The sequence below is a fragment of the Mercenaria mercenaria genome, chromosome 8 (assembly GCF_021730395.1).
Source record: "Mercenaria mercenaria strain notata chromosome 8, MADL_Memer_1, whole genome shotgun sequence".
Taxonomy (NCBI): Eukaryota; Metazoa; Mollusca; class Bivalvia; order Venerida; family Veneridae; genus Mercenaria; species Mercenaria mercenaria.
In genome coordinates this window covers 8,161,803-8,179,632 of record NC_069368.1, presented here as the reverse complement: position 1 = coordinate 8,179,632, position 17,830 = coordinate 8,161,803, and the positions used below count along the sequence as shown (strand labels likewise).

At 35.5% G+C, this 17,830-nt stretch overlaps 2 protein-coding genes across 2 annotated transcripts in view; both read left to right on the top strand.

The window, feature by feature from the left end:
* LOC128558941 (titin homolog) overlaps positions 1-17,830 on the top strand; it is a 164,643-nt gene that overhangs the window by 98,652 nt on the left and 48,161 nt on the right. The window lies entirely within an intron of this gene.
* On the top strand, positions 1,053-17,393 carry LOC128558939 (dynein axonemal assembly factor 4-like). The gene is made up of 11 exons (XM_053549333.1): positions 1,053-1,410; positions 3,065-3,215; positions 5,045-5,178; positions 7,134-7,244; positions 7,886-7,982; positions 9,406-9,539; positions 10,643-10,743; positions 11,320-11,400; positions 12,634-12,706; positions 14,542-14,647; positions 16,844-17,393. The coding sequence occupies exons 1-11, from the start codon at positions 1,288-1,290 to the stop codon at positions 16,948-16,950; spliced, it is 1,218 nt and encodes a 405-aa protein (XP_053405308.1). The 5' UTR covers positions 1,053-1,287; the 3' UTR covers positions 16,951-17,393.

The following is a 17,830-nucleotide window of genomic DNA, read 5'->3' as shown; positions in this document are numbered from 1 at the left end:
AGGCTACTGTATTAAAGTTGTCTAAGATTTGCATTGACAAGTACATATTTTGCCAAAAATGATTAGAAATGCAAGTTTATTAAATCAATATTACCTCCCTTTGTCTATCTTGATTGTGCAAATGAGACAGATTGAAAATAGATGAATTCCCAAGCTACACACTGTTTTAAAACTTTCCTTTTGTTTTACGTTGTTAAAATATCCCAACATTTATCAAATGCAAATGTTAAACTAAAAATTATATTGAAATCAAAAGAAATAATCCATTTTTTAAATGGTTTTGTATTAAAGGGAGGTAATTCCAAAATTTCTTAAAAAAGTAATAAGATACACATTTCCAATAAGAATCTAACTCTATGTAATGGGTATTTTTGTTCCTGAAATTATTTAAAATAAATCTCTAACAGAATACATGAAAACTGAAAAATGTTGTAAAATGTTGCTCCAATGTGATTGGCCAACTTTAAGTAGCATACATACTACATTTACATGAGTTTAGCATGTATATGTCAATTCAAAATTTTATGATAATTTGTAAGAAAGACATACTTGCATACACATGACACCTTTAGTATAGGTCTTCTCACTTTACAGTCTCTACATGTTTAAAAGTGAATATGAAACCTGGTCAGTGCACGGGAATTTCTTGTTTATGGCATTTTCCAAAATATTAGATTGCAACATTTATCATAAAAGGGGAGGTGTATTGGACTGATGCATGTCACACATCATATCAGATTGACTGTGTATGAAGTCAACAGCTATATAATTGGCATTACAAATGGTATAGAAATATCTAGGTAGAAGTTTGGCTTTAATTCTTCGTTTGATGTGTGTAATAATAAATGAGAGTCTAGAACTTTTTTCATTTTGTTGCAAGTTTTGTGCCTTCACTTTTGCACTCTATCCAGTCATGGTACCGGACAAGCAGAGACGGGATTTAGCATGGTCAAGTGTTTTGCATAATTATTTTATATTTCGGACACCGTATCTGAATTGATTGGTAATTTCTAGAAATAGAAGAAACATTTTGGTCAAATAAACTTGTAATACGCCAAATGTGAGAAAAAAATTGATATCGAATTACAAAAGCTTTAAGTTCTATTTCTTGTTTTATAAGAAACTGTAGAAATTAAAGCGTTTTATACAAATAAGATAGTATTTAATGATTGTCGTCTGCTTTTGAAAATTACTAATCGCACTGCTACAGCAACAACGTAAACAACAGTGCATGTTCGTTCATATTCTGGAAGTTTTATCAGAAAAAGGCGAAGTTAAAGGATAAAGATGCCTCTTATTGTGAAAGATTTTACATGGGAACAGACTGACAAAGTAGTTTTCATTACAGTACCTTTGAAAGGTGTAAAGGCTAACAAAGTAGATATATTCTCGTCAGAAGAATATTTGAAGGTTTGAGGTTTGTGAGGTCTGGACAATTGATAAAACTAAAATATATTCTACAGCTTTTATTGTTTATATTGAAGATAATTGCTGAAATTTTGGTAGTCAGAATATTTGTATTTATATTGCTTTAACAGCTTATCATCTGATAAAAGAAAATTTGTGTAACAGTCTCAGGAAAAATGTGCAGCTGCAATCTGCATTATAAAAAAAATACATAAAACATTAAAATTTTCAAAATCATTAGTTTTTATTGACCTCCCAATAATTAAAACATAATTTCTAGAGAACAAAATAAAAATGGGAGTGAAAAGTCACCTCTTTAAAGAGAATGGGAATGAATAGTCAGGGGAGGAAAAGACTTGGGAGTGAAAAGACCTGTGAGTGAAAAGACTTGGGAGTGAAAAGACCTGTGAGTGAAAAGACTTGGGAGTGAAAGAGCTGACACCCGTTAATTTTTACTGTGTTCTGTTAGGGCCATTGCCACATTATATGAGTTTGAAAGAACAGTACTGTACTGCCATGTTGAAAAGTCAAAATAGCTAAACTACGATGGTGATAACTAGAAAACATTGATAAAACCACGAAACTATGATGGTGAAAAGTCAAAACTACGATGGTGAAAAGGCCAATTTATTTCGTTCTTTAGACTTTTCACCATCGTGGTTTTGCTGTTTCAACTTGTCACCTCAGTAGTTTCGTGTTTCATCATATACGCCAAAAAGCTATAAAAATAGCTTGAAAGGCATATAGAGCAAATCTCGCCAACATCACGTGGGAACTGAATGATATCTTGTTTTACCGGTGTATGAAACAGACAGCAGAAGGATAAAAAATTGTGTTGTGAAAAACTTTCTATCAGATCATTTGTTTATAATGATAACGGTGTTTTTTAATGTAAGTAGTATTTTCTACTTGGGGAAGGAATGAATTTATGATTGGAAGTCAATGAAATCAACAGTAACTGTTGTCGTTTGAAAATTGGACCCGATTTGGTTTATTACGTCGTGGCCGTATCGCCAGTGTATTACTTTTATAAGCATATGTTGATGTGATAAAATCAGCAAACGCTTCAATAAGATAATGCGTTGACACAAGCTTATACAGGATTATCTCCTGTTGCCATTCTGTGTATTTTCTGTGTATTTTATACTTCTTTGTATACACAGTCTGAAGTCATTGACAAAACTACAGTGTTTTTATGATTTGAGATTTTGTCTGCATTTCTTTCATTAGATGTAGTTGTAGATATGCATGTTATTAATAGATTTTCATTCAGACTATGCACATCTCCTTTATCAGTATGTAATGTACTACTGAATTTACCAGTCAAAATATTCATCATATTAAGTATATCTGATAATCTAATAACAGAAATTTTAATACATTTACTTGTACAGCACTTTAATTATTGCCTATACTAGAACTACCTATACAAAATGTAGTTATTCCTTGCAGTAGTGAGTATTGTCAGATGATAACAGCAACACTTTATCACTAGTAAAAATTTTGAATTACATTCAACTCATTATTGCAATTTTTAATACAAATCTAAAAATCTGAATTGTAAAGATTAATTAATTATTTCAAAATGTGCAACAAAATTTCTAATGATTTCTGTTAAAGAAACTATGACTACTGTAGTTCAAACTTCTGTTTTCAGGTAAGCTACCCTCCATACCTGTTTGAATGCTTGTTATATGCACCAGTTGAAGATGGTGATAGTGTTGCTCAGGTTGGAAACGGTGCAGTGGTTTTTAAACTCCTCAAGAAAGAGGGTGACAAATGGCCTCAGTTACAGTCTGATTTGGCAGGTAAGTCAGTGACATATTCTTCTTTGTATATTTGATATTGATAAAGGAAGTGAAAACCAGTAATCATAATAAATAATTGTAAAATGATAGTTTTGTACATTTGATGTTTCAAAAGCTTCTCCGACACTAATAAATATACAAGTCTTTTAGACACGAAAATTTTTGTAATTTAGGGAAAATTTTCATATAGAGAATTCTAATACACCTAAGGCCAGTATGAATGCCAAAGAAAAAGAAATTCTGTGTTTTCATTATAAGGTATGTACAGCAGATTAAGTATGCACAAGGCTGATAATCTACGCAACATCCTTCCATAAGTTCTGATACTTCTAAGAAATAATATGATTATTATACCTCCAGTTACAGACTATAAAGGGGCTATATTAGAGTCTGGCATATCTATGTGTTGATCGTTTGATTGGTCCATCTGTCCATTGTGTCTGCTCCATACGTAATTGATGGGACGATGTGCAGAGGGCATAACTCTGATCACTAGTTCAAAGGGCTAAATCTAACTTAGGTCAAAGATCAAATGGCTTAACTTTTTTGTCTTCACTGTATTGCCTAGGAAGATTTTCATAAAACTATCATCAATTGTTTACCTCATCAAGACCGTGTGCAGAGTGCACAACTCAGGTCACTTAAGGTGAAAGGTCACACTTGGAGATCAAAAGTAAAATAGCTTGACTGTGTTTGACTCCATATCTTCTAAACTGCTTGGAGGATTTTCATAAAAATTGCATTAGTTGTTTACCTCATCAAGAAAACATACAGAGCACATGACAGGGTCCAAGGTCAAAGTCGCACTTTAAGATCAAATACAAGAGCTGTCTCAATAGGATGACACATGCCCCCGATGGCACTTTGAATGAATAGTTATGGCCGAGTTTAGGAGCTTTGACCTACGGACCTGGGTCTTGCGCGACACATCGTCTTACTGTGGTACACATTCATGCCCAATAATTTTAAAATCCATGCATGAATGACAAAGATATGGACCGGACACGCCCATCAATGCACTATCATGAAATATGACCTTTAACATCTAAGTGTGACCTTTACCTTTGAGCTACGGACCTGGGTCTTGCGCGTGACACGTCGTCTTACTGTGGTACACATTCATGCCAAGTTATTTGAAAATCCATCCATGGATGACAAAGATATGGACCGGACACGAATGCACTATCATGAAAAATGACCTTTAACGTCTAAGTGTGACCTTGACCTTTCAGCTACGGACCTGGGTCTTGCGCGCGACATGTCGTCTTACTGTGGTACACATTCATGGCAAGTTATTTGAAAATTCATCCATGGATGACAAAGATATGGACCGGACACGAAATTTGCGGACAGACCGACAGACTGGCATAATAAAAAAAAGCTTATATTTGTGTCCACTCAATATCTTCCACTAGAATAAAATTCATAAAACTAACATCAGTTGTTCACTTCATCCAGACAACATGCAGTGTGTAAACCCATGTCACAAGGTCCAAGATCAAGGTCACATTAAGGTCACATTTATAGGTCAAATATCAAATAGCTCAAATTTGTTTCATCTCCATATATCTTCTTTACCACCGAAAGGATTTCATAGAACATACTCATCAAGACTGCATACAGAGTGCACCACCCAAGTCACTAGGTCCAATATCAAGGTCACACTTGAAGGTCAAAAGTCATGATCGCAACATTTTACTTCCTCTGTATTTAATTTGTGTCTAAGGGTATTAATTGCTTTTGGGGATAGCTCTAGTCATTATCAAAATTGTCAAGTTTGTTACATCTTACGGTTGTCTTATGAAAATTATATTTCTTTTAATACAAAGAGGACAAATCTTCAATGAAAGCAAAAAGAGAGGAAGCATTTGCAAAGGCAGAAGAAAAAGCTAAAGAACGTGATAGAAGAAAAGCGGAAGAAAAGAGGGCCAATGAAAAATATGTGCTAAATGAAATAATGAAGGTAGGTTTATGGCAGATAGAAATGATGTAAACATGCCGTTTGGTCATATTTTATAACAAACATTCAATAATATGAATTATAGTGGTCCAGTGATAATATTCTGGATCATGAAACCAGGGGTTGCGAGTTCAATCCGCAATTCTCGACCTAAACTTATTATGTCTCCCCCAGGAGACATATTGTTTTTGCCCTGTCCGTCCGTCCGGCCGTCCGTCCGTCCATACGTCACACTTCATTTCCGAGCAATAACTGGAGAACCATTTGACCTAGAACCTTCAAACTTCATAGGGTTGTAGGGCTGCTGGAGTAGACGACCCCTATTGTTTTTGGGGTCACTCCATCAAAGGTCAAGGTCACAGGGGCCCGAACATTGAAAACCATTTCCGATCAATAACTAGAGAACCACTTGACCCAGAATGTTGAAACTTCGTAGGATGATTGGTCATAAAGAGTAGATGACCCCTATTGATTTTGGGGTCACTCCATCAAAGGTCAAGGTCACAGAGGGCTGAACATGGAAAACCATTTCCGATCAATAACTAGAGAACCACTTGACCCAGAATGTTGAAACTTCATAGAATGATTGTACATGCAAAGTAGTTGACCCCTATCGATTTGGGGTCACTCCATTAAAGGTCAAGGTCACAGGGGCCCGAACATTGAAAACCATTTCCGTTCAGTAACTTGAGAACCACTTGACCCAGAATGTTGAAACTTCATAGGATGATTGGTCATGAAGAGTAGATGACCCCTATTGATTTTGGGGTCACTCTGTCAGGGTCAAGGTCACAGGGGCCTGAACATGGAAAGCCATTTCCGATCAATAACTAGAGAACCACTTGACCCAGAATGTTGAAACTTCATAGGATGATTGTACATGCAAAGTAGATGACCCCTATCGATTTTGGGGTCACTCCATTAAAGGTCAAGGTCACAGGAGCCTGAACATTGAAAACCATTTCCGGTCAGTAACTTGAGAACCACTTGACCCAGAATGTTGAAACTTCATAGGATGATTGTACATGCAAAGTAGATGACCCCTAACGATTTTGGGGTCACTCTGTGAAAGGTCAAGGTCACAGGGGCCTGAACACTGAAAACCATTTCCGGTCAGTAACTTGAGAACCACTTGACCCAGAATGATGAAACTTCATAGGATGATTGGTCACGCAGAGTAGATGACCCCTAAGGATTTTAGGGTCACTCTGTTAAAGGTCAAGGCCACAGGGGCCTGAACATGGAAAACAATTTCCAGTCAATAACTTGAGAACCTCTCGACCCAGATTGTTGAAACTTCATAGGATGATTGTTCATGCAGAGTAAATGACCCCTATTGTTTTTGGGGTCACTCACTTAAAGGTCAAGGTCACAGGGGCCTGAACATTGATAACCAGTTCCGATCAATAACTTGAGAACCACTTGACCCAGAATGTTTAAAGTTCATAGGATGATTGAACATGCAGAGTAGATGACCCCTATTGATTTTGGGGTCAGTCTATTAAAGGTCAAGGTCACAGTGGCCTGTTCATGTAAAATCGTTTATTGGAAATAACTTGAGAACCACTTGACCTACAATGTTGAAACTTAATAGGATGATTGGACATGCAGAGTAGATGACCCCTATTTATTTTGAGGTCACTTGATCAAAGGTCAAGGTCACAGAAGCCTGAACAGTGACTTGAGAACCACTAGGCCAAGAGTGTTGAAATTTAGCGGGATGATTGAACATGCAAAGTAGATGATCCCTATTGCAGCCAACCATCAGTGTCTCTTTGACTTTCGCTCCTGACCCCTATTGACTTCTTGCCTATAGGACTTTGCATTGTGGGAGACATGCACTTTTTTACAAAAGCATTTTCTAGTTAACATTCTTTCTTGTTTAATTGACATTTTATTTGGATTAAAAGAAATCTTTCATCTTTGTATTTGGTTTATTACCATTGGGTTGATTCTAGGCGGAGGAAGAAGAGAGAAGTAGAATAGAGAAAACTAAAGAAAGTGAAAGACAACAAGCTACGCAGGAACTAGAGGCCTGGAAGGAAGAACAAAGACTAGCTGCAGAGAAGGTAACTCAGATAATTGGTGCATTGGGAAATGTGGTACAGTGTATGTCTCTTTACCTTGAGATAGTAGGGTTAATCTGGATGAGAGCAGTCAGTGTAATTCAATATGCGGGAGAAACTTTTCACTGTAAATACATGTACAGAGTATAAACATTATTAGGAAATATTTTTTGCTTGAACCCCAGTATGGTCACAAGTGCACTGCCTCCTCGGACAGCAGTATTGCATCTTTCCAGGAAATTGCATCAGTGATGATAAGTTTAGCAGTATCCTTTTAGACTGGTTTATTGAGACTGGCCATTTTACATATAGTCAAAGTGCTTTTAAGCAGCCAGCCGAGGGAATGACACAGCCTGGCTGTGTAAGATAAGTTGAAATTAGAATAAAATGTCAGTTAGGGAAGTTAGCTGACTAGCTGCTTAATAAGGTTGCAACTATGGAAAGTTTGACTTTATTTTCATTGTTTGGTTTTCTCCCAAATCCTGGAGAAATTCAGCATTTTGCTTATCGTATTAGGATGTCAGGTAATTAATGTTTTCCTGTGTGAATGAAAATGTGACAGATATTTATTTTGTAATCAGGTAAACTTCAGATCTACATTTTTATATGGTAATGTGATAATGGCATCTTTTAAATGTTTTCAGGAGAAAGAGAGATTGATGGAGGAGAGACGTAAGGAGGAGGCCGCAGAGCGTGAAAAACGTAAAGAACAGGAAAGAATCCAGAGACGACAAACAAGAGGTTGTTTACCGTGTAATATACATTTAGAGAAACTGTTTGATATTTTGTTGACTTTTTTGGTGATATTTTTTGTAAAATGGTGATACATTTAGAGAAACTGTGACTGTTTAGTTCAAACTTGAGGGTAATATGTACTCACATTGCTTTTAATAGCAGAGCTACCGGCGCCGCAAAGCGGCGCCGACAGTGTCGCATTACGGTTAGACGTATGAAAACGAAAATGAATAGAGAGATCTAACTGTGTATACTATCGAGCTGAAAATTCGTGGTACTTTTTGGAATCGGTGTTGTTCGGATTTTTTCAAGTACACTATGCACATAGTAATTAATCAATAAAGACGTCAGTAGACGCTTACTGTTTACGGTTGACAAAAGCGTCTCGCTTACTGTTTTGAATATTGAATAAAAATGCAAATGAGCGTTTGATAATAAGAAATAAGTGTTAAATACATTTTCTACGAAGTAAAAGGAAATAAAATACAATATTTTTAATTTTGAAACGACTGTCGTCACGCTGCCATTACTGAACTTTATTATATATACTTATGTTTGTCATGATGACGTCATAACTCCACAATGGTGCAGTGGTTAACGAGTTCGCGTTGTAATCCAGAGGTCGTGAGTTCGAACCTCACCTGAACCAGTTTTGTTTTTTTAATTTTAAATTTTTTTATTTCAGTTTTTTTTTGTATTATTATGAGTTTTGAAAATATTGTATAACTAAAGTCATTCATGTGAAATTTAACATGTGTTTAGTTTTGATGTCAGGTTCCACTGTAGTGCCTGTGTAGTAGTCAGTAGACATAACTTTAAAAAGTTTTAATAAGAATAACAGAAATTATTCAAATACGTTTTTTTTTCTTTATCTTGGTGCAGATGTTAATCTATACCGAACTTTCTTTTGATTATATACAGAAATTTTTTTGAGTTTTCACATGTCGAGAATTAATCTTGATGCAGTCTAAAACATGCATTCAGAAATCATGAATTATCATTAATACTTATAATTTTAATAGATCTTGAATGTTGAACAGCAAAATTAGAATTTACAAGTTTTATAAATGTATACATCTGAATTATTTTTATGTTGTTCATTTGCACACAAGTATCAAATATCAGCTGTAACTTAAAAAAAAAAATAAAACCATCAATTCCTTTTTTTCTTTTATCCTTACCCAACATATATCAGTTAGTCAACATAATTTTTTTTATAGTAAATCTATTTTGATTCTGTTGCTAAGTTCATCTTCAAAATTCTGTGAAATAAACCAGACAGCTAATAATACTTGAAATGCAGAGTAAAAATATCTTCAAGTTTAAATCAAAATTAACTAAAAGTTTCTAGAACTTTGTCTTTTTACAGGAAATATAGAAAAATTGTGAATTGCTCTTCATTATGGGAACCACAATTGTATATCTTCAGGTAAAAAAGCCAGTATATTTGAGGAAAATGCTGAAGGTGCACCAAAGCGAGAAGTGGGTAAAATTTCTGTATCTTTCACACATAGAGAATTTCCTACACCAGAACGAGAATCTGTCAGACCTAAAGAGGAAGAGGTAATTTTATTGTAAAAAAGTGTGTTTGTTTTCTTTTTAAGTGTTAAAAGTTGGTCAAAGCATGCTTAAATTTGTTTTATATCAGGATTCCCATTGTGTTAGGAATATTAACATAACTATGAAATCATTAACATTCACTGGGGACTGATTTTTGCAGATTTTATATGTGGTGTTAATCAACAAAATTAAGTTCCAATGAATAAGCATATTTTCCCATGATTTTATTTTGAAAATTTGCAATCCGTGCATTTATGTCCTCTAATATAGTCAGTTTTGCTAAAATCATGAAATGTTTTTTTACAACATGAAATGAAATGACTTTATAATATTAAATGGGAGCAAATATGGAAAAAGAAATTTGAAATAGAACACTGATAGTCTGGGAGAATGTTATGAAAACAGAACGTCTTATTGGCCAATACTGTAAAGATTATAAAATGTCAATGACTTTAGTTTCCTGGTTTCAGCGGTAACACCTTTTTCTTTGGGAGACAGATTTGTGAATTTCAAAGTTTTGTTTAGGATTTAACTTTTTTATGATCCTACTGAAAAATCATTGAAGATAAGTCCCCTAAGAATATAAAAAAAAATTCACAGTTTCTCAGCAGGCACTTCATATGTAAACTATGTTGTTTATGCATGTGTTGTGGTGTATATTTCTAGCAGTTGTGTGTATATTTCTATTGGTTGTGTGTATATTTCAAGAGGTTGTGTATATTTCTAGCGGTTATGTGTATATTTCTAGCGGTTGTGTGTATATTTCTAGCAGTTGTGTGTATAATTCAAGAGATTGTGTATATTTCTAGCGGTTTAGTGTATATTTCTAGCAGTTGTGTGTATATTTCAATTGTGTGTATATTTCAAGAGGTTGTGTATATTTCTAGCGGTTGTGTGTATATTTCTAGCGGTTGTGTGTATATTTCAAGAGGTTGTGTATATTTCTAGCGGTTGTGTATATTTCAAGAGTTTGTGTATATTTCTAGCGGTTGTGTATATTTCAAGAGGTTGTGTATATTTCTAGCAGTTGTGTCTGTATTTCCAGTGGTTGTGTGTATATTTCAAGAGGTTGTGTATATTTCTAGAAGTTTTGTCTATATTTATAGTGGTTAAAGAAGCAAGCGGAGGCCAGGCGTATTGTGGAATTAGAAGATGAAAATTTATCAGAGGAGGAAAAGAATCCCATGTGGCTGAGAGATAAAGGGAAGTAAGTGGCTGTTTTCTTTACACCTTTTTCACAGCCAGCTGCTATTATTTATATATTCTTTGTTTAAATCTTTTTACATTGATTGTAGAGAAATTTTTCACAACTTTGTTATCTATGCTCAGTGACTGCTATACCAGTACTTGCACCTTGAAAAAGGGTTGTGGAGATGGTGGTCCAGTTCCACTCCCATCTGGATTCGAACCCACAACAGGAGTTTGTTGCCGTGTCCCTACTCCACTGTTCCTTACTGCCATGTATTCAAATCACTTTAGTCTGTCTCCTTGAAATATCAATATTAGATTCAAGGTTAGTAAATTTGAGTTTGGAGACCAGTCTAAAAAAGTCCACTTTCTGATTGGATGTTACTGAGCACAAATTTGAAATTAACCAATGGCAAGGCTGTATCCTGAAAACTCATTTCCATAACCTTGGAACAGTCATGAGGAGGTGCAGTTGTGACCCCAGAAGGGTTAGCCCATGACCTTCGGGCAGAAAGACTGACACCTTATCCACTAAACCACTGCTCCCTGTTATTGTTTTCAGCTATACATGTATATGGTTTTTGTCTAATTTCAGTGAGTTCTTCAAGGCCGGCAACTTGGAGGCAGCTATAAATGCATACTCTCATGCTTTGAGATTGAATCACACTCTACATTCGTATCCCTTATCTACGAAAATCTGCAGGTTTAAAATGTCAGCATATGACACAGCCTACCAAATGTCAGCATATGACACAGCCTACCAAATGTCATCATATGACACAGCCTACCAAATGTCAGCATATGACACAGTCTACCATAACTCCATAAGTCAGCATGTGACACAGTCTACCGAATGTCAGCACATGACACAGTCTCCCATAAGTCAGCATGTGACACAGTCTACCGAATGTCAACATACTACACATTCCACTGAGTGTCAGCATGTGACAAAGTCTACCTAATATTAACATGTGACACAGTCTAGCAAGAATATAATCAAATGATTTTCATACAACTTAAAATTCATTACCACAAACAAACCATTCACACAGGAATTACCGTAGATACCCATGTATAATGCGCAGTTTTTTGACCCCCGGGACCACCCCCGAATCGTGGGTGTGCATAATACACAGGTATAGACAATTTTCCAACTTCAAAACAAGTTTGTTACCAATGTTCGCCATTTTGGTAAAGGGAAACTACTCCCCGCGCTTACTGTCTCCGCTAAAATCTAAGATTGCCGTTACGTTCCGTAAAAGATCGAATTGTTTATTTTTCTTTCAAAATTAATTTCATATAAATTTAAAAGTATTTTGACGAAAGAAATGTTTACAAATCACAAAAATTATGATACTAATTAAAGATCGAGAATTATCTTTAACCGAGATCAAACTGTGAACAACATAACTGACACGAGGTGACACGTTAATTGCCGGTAATTACTGGCTTTATGATCCTGACAAAAAGACTATCACACCTTTTGTTATCAGTTTGAATTGAGAAGCTCATGTCATTTTGAAAGATACCATTCCGAAATATTGAATCAGTTGCTATTTATTTATTCAAAATAGTGAATTTAAAAAGGTAAAACAACAAATGTAACAATAATTTACTGGTTTTATTTTCGAGAAAACAAAAATCGATAGTACCGTGAGACCGATGCTGCTCGCCACCGCGGAGATAAAATTTATTACCGGTGTCGATGTAAACTCTACTTTCGTTTTCCATCCACCTCAAAATTGACCAAAATTTTTTATTTATTTTTTTCCCCAGGATTTTGGACTAAGATCGGGGGTGCGCATTATACACGGGTGCGCATTATACATGGGTATCTACGGTATGAACTAACAGCTCTCATGCAGTCTTTTTCATTATCTTTTGTGTTTTCCTTAACAAATGTGTTCAGTTGTTTGTCAAACAGAGCAGCATGTCATCTTAAAATGAGGAATTTTTTTAAATGTATAGAAGATTGTTCAAAGGTAAGTTTTGCGTAATTTGATGTACAGTCAAACCTGTGTTAAGCAGCCACCCAAGGGAGTTACAGAATCTGACTGCTTAAGGCAGGTGGCTGCTGAAGACAAGTTGAAATTAGAAAGAAATGTCAATATGGGAAGTAAGATGACTGGGTGTGTAAGGCAAGTGGCTGCTTAATACAGGTTGCAGCTAAGACAAGATCAGCTGTAATAATTTTTGTACCCCCCCCCCCTCCCCCCCCGCCCCAAACAACAAAGTTGTAAGCTGGTTTCAGGTTGTCTGTGTCTGTCTGTCTGTAGACACAGTCTTGTGCGCACCATCTCTCCTCATCCCCTTGACACAATTTAATGAAACTTCACACAAGTGATCAGTAACAACAGTAGTTGTGCATGATGCACATTAGGTTCTTTAAGAAAAAAAAATTGCAGAAGTATGGGACTTTGTTTTTTGTTAACATACTATCTACATACAGTCTGCATATGCAGTCTTGTGCGCGCCTTATCTTCCGAACCCTTGCACACAATTTAATGAAACTTCACACAAGTGATCAGTACCAACCCTAGTTGTGCATGGTGCATGTTACGTTCTTTTAGATAAATATTCTGCATAGTTATGGGACTTTGGTTTTTGTAACTGTACTGTATACATACAGTCTATATACATACAGTCCACATAATTATACACTCTTGTGTGCGTCAAATTGCAGTGTACTGTGTCAGTGCATGCGGGGGGTACATTCATCACCTTTAGTGATAGCTCTAGTTTTGTATACTGTTGAAACTGAGTATCTTGAATTCCAAGTGACCTAGTGTTTAACTTTGATATAATCAAAATTTGTCAGAAAATGATAATTAATGCTGGTGTTTTTGGCTTAATGTGTTTCTATAGCATCATGTACATGTAGAAGTAAACAGGTTGTATACATTTTAGATGCATTTTGAGAGTACTAAGCTTTTTGAAACCTGTTCTTTTTTTTTCATAGTCTTTATATCATTAAATATATAAAAAGTATATAGATACCTAAAAAAGCTTTATTAGAATGTAAAAGGAATCTAAAGATTAAACGATCCAAAATAATAATTTAACTTTTTCCTATTATCAGCATTGTGACCTCATCATTTTGTGTTTGATTTTGCGACATTGTTCTTATAAAGCTTATATGATGTGTTAAAATCTATTTAAAATACATGAAATGAAAATATATTTGTTTGACATGCAAGATTGAAATTTCTTTTACTTGCGAGCACCAGATTTTGAAATATTCACTCATGGCTGTACTACTCATGAAAATGTTGCATCTGATGTTTACTCGATGAAAGATATTTTGATTTTGCAATGAAACAAACAAATACCGCTCTACATCTACAATCACATTTACACATTATATGTCAACACTAGAGTGAAGGTTAGGAGTATAGTGCAGCCTGTCAAGAATGAACACAGCTTGGGAGACTGAAATATATTTGTTGTAAACAGGTTGTTCCTCTGTAGAGATCAGTTTACTAAGAACTCTGAGAAGGAAAAAATCTCTTTTTGCAGAGGTTTTTTTTTCCCCTTAAGCAAATAGAAACTATGCTAAAATTAGTCTTGAACAAAATATTTTGTATTGTGGCAAATATGAACTGTGAGTTTAGGCCTGCCTATCAGTCACAAAATCTGTACTGACTTAATTTGTCACCTTTTGTTGGGGGGAGGGGGAGTGGAATGGATAAATGCATTGAAATAACCTAGCTTTCAAACTACGAAAGTTTAGCCTTCACCGTTAATAGCTATCCTGTCCAAAATTGCATTTTGATAAAACCAACTTTTTCTCTAAAGATCTTGCTTTATTGCATTACAGGCATTGGAACTTCTTGTGCCAAAAGTTCAACAGAATGCAGACAGTCGGCTAAAATGTCACGTAAGACGTGGTACGGCACTTTGTCAGCTGGAAATGTATGTAGAAGGTAAGCATCACTAGAGAAGATTCATGATGAACACATGAACTGTACATTTAGAAACTCTTATGCATGGCAATAAACACCTGCCCAAAACAAAATAGGGTCCTCAAAATTCCATTGAGTGCACGTAAATTACTGCGAAATCATTTGATTTCCTAAGCAAGGATTTTCATGTTTTTGGTCATAATTGCTTTTTCACAAGGATATATTATTTGTTGATTTTAACTTTTTAAGTTGAAATGAATGTGAGTTTGTTTTTGTTTTGTTTGTTAGGGTTGGGGCAGCTGTGGGTAGGCAAATTTATTGGATTGAAATCAGTAAGAAATAGTCCCCCATGAAATTTAATGATTTTGAGCACTCATTTGAAACTCCAGTTTTAGGTTTTACTAGTGATTCTTGAAGGCTAAGTTGTGTGAAATATACTTTTTTCTGAAAAATTATAGAGTGGAATTCTACACATCCAGTAAGTTTGAAACGAAAAGTTATCCCTCACCACGAAGAATACTGTTTTGGCATTTTCTGTCCGGCTGTTTGTTCAACCTATTCAGTAGGGATATAAATTCACTGATTTGCTTGTTTAATATATCGGTAATGGTGCCTCTACCCCAGGCAACTATAGTGGACAATGTTTACACATATCGGCAACTAATTCCAAACAAGAGGACCATGATGGTCCTGAATCGCTCACCTATCCCCACATGACCTAGTGTTGAACTGAGTACGACGTCGTTATTTCTATTATTTGACATAGTGACCTAGTTTTTGAGCACATGTGACCTAGATATCATCAAGATAAAAAATTCTGACCAATTTTCATGAAGATCCATTGAAAAATATGACCTCTAGAGAGGTCACAAGGTTTTTCTATTATTTGACCTAATGACCTAGTTTTTGAAGGCACGTGACCCACTTCTGAATCTGACCTAGATATCATCAAGGTGAACATTCTCACCAATTTTCATGAAGATCTCATGAAAAATATGGCCTCTAGAGAGGTCACAAGGTTTTTCTATTTTTCGACCTACTGACCTAGTTTTTGACCGCACGTGACCCAGTTTCGAACTTGACCTAGATATCATCAAGAGGAACATTCTGATCAATTTTCATGAAGATCCATTGAGAAACATGGCCTCTAGAGACGTCACAAGGTTTTTCTATTTTTAGACCTACTGACCTAGTTTTTGACCGCACATAACCCAGTTTCAAACCTGACCTAGATATCATCAAGGTGAACATTCTCACCAATTTTCATGAAGATCTCATGAAAAATATGGCCTCTAGAGAGGTCACAAGGTTTTTCTATTTTTCGACCTACTGACCTAGTTTTTGACCGCACGTGACCCAGTTTCGAACTTGACCTAGATATCATCAAGAGGAACATTCTGATCCATTTTCATGAAGATCCATTGAGAAACATGGCCTCTAGAGACGTCACAAGGTTTTTCTATTTTTAGACCTACTGACCTAGTTTTTGACCGCACGTAACCCAGTTTCAAACCTGACCTAGATATCATCTAGTTGAACATTCTCACCATTTTTCATGAAGATCGATTGAGAAATATGGCCTCTAGAGAGGTCACAAGGTTTTTCTATTTTTAGACCTACTGACCTAGTTTTTGACCGCACGTGACCCAGTTTCGAACCTGACCTAGATATCATCAAGGTGAACACTCTGACCAATTTTCATGAAGATCCATTGAGAAATATGGCCTCTAAAGAGATCACAAGGTTTTTCTATTTTTAGACCTACTGACCTAGTTTTTGACCCCACGTGACCCAGTTTCGAACTTGACCTAGATATCATCAAGGTGAACATTCTGACCAATTTTCATGAAGATCTCGTGAAAAATATGGCCTCTAGAGAGGTCACAAGGTTTTTCTATTTTTAGACCTACTGACCTAGTTTTTGACCCCACGTGACCCAGTTTTGAACCTGACCTAGATATCATCAAGATGAACATTCTGATCAACTTTCATAAAGATCCCATGAAAAATGTGACCTCTAGAGTGGTCACAAGCAAAAGTTTATGCACGCACGAACGCACGCACGCACGCACGGACGACGGACGCCACGCGATCACAAAAGCTCACCTTGTCACTTTGTGACAGGTGAGCTAAAAACTGCAATTGTAGAATAATGAACAGTAACTGTTACAGTACTGTCTACCATATGCTGTTAAAATACAAGATGATATATTTCAGGCTTGCAAGATTATGAGGCAGCATTGAAACTCGATCCGAACAATGAGCAACTTCGTACAGACTCCGAGAAAATACGACACATTATACAAACAGAGACCGTTAGTTGATGATTAAGAAAAATCTAGTGTTATAGTAACAATTTAGGACCAGTTTGAAAAAAAAAAACAAACTAAAAACCAAGCTGATCACAGCAGTAATTGGCTTATATTTAAGGGGCATGTTTTCAGTATTACGTTTTCCTAATTAAGAAACTACTTAAAAAGTAATTTCTTAAAATGATTTGTTTGTAACTGTGAAAGCAACTGTAAATGTAGTTGTAAAGGGAAAGTGATTAAATAGTTTTATTTGCTGAAACCCATGTAATGTGTTCATTTTATATGTCATTTAGAAAAAATTGATGTCAGTTTAGATTTAAGGTCACTTAAAAAAACTACAAGTTTAAATGATTTTTTTCCCTTAAATTAGGCAAGATTGACGCTAATTTTCAAGTTTGTGATTTACAGTATTCATGTTACATTTTGGATTGGGTTAATTAAAAAGATTTATAAAACTCAGCATTTCTTTTATTACTATTTGATCAACGTAATTCCTAACGGAGGAGTTTTCGTGAATTATACATCACTCTTAAGATTTCAAAGGGTGTTGGTCAGATTTTTAATATTGGAAGGTTAAGGTCACATTGACCTCGAGACCTCAGTAAAAAAAAAAACACTTTGGTCTACTTCCTTCAAACTTCATAGAATGTTTGCCCGTGGTCAGTAGATGACCCCATTGTTTGGGGGTCAGTAGGTCAAGGTCAGCATCACAATGATCTCACAATGGGAAATGCAAGGCCGTCATGGAGGGTAAATGTGTTCTGTTTGCGTATTCTATTTAATTGGCATCATGTTTTATTCAAAGAACTGACATGATATGATTTATGTTTTTCTGCTGTCACTACACTTGTTATATGTATTGGTTTCTATGTCCTCTCTGGGATAGATTTCT

Coding starts and splice junctions, on each gene's coding strand:
- LOC128558939 (XM_053549333.1), top strand. CDS start 1,288: ATGCCTCTTATTGTGAAAGATTTTACATGGGAACAGACTGACAAAGTA. Junction 10,744..11,319: donor TGGCTGAGAGATAAAGGGAA/GTAAGTGGCTGT, acceptor GTCTAATTTCAG/TGAGTTCTTCAAGGCCGGCA. Junction 12,707..14,541: donor GTATAGAAGATTGTTCAAAG/GTAAGTTTTGCG, acceptor ATTGCATTACAG/GCATTGGAACTTCTTGTGCC.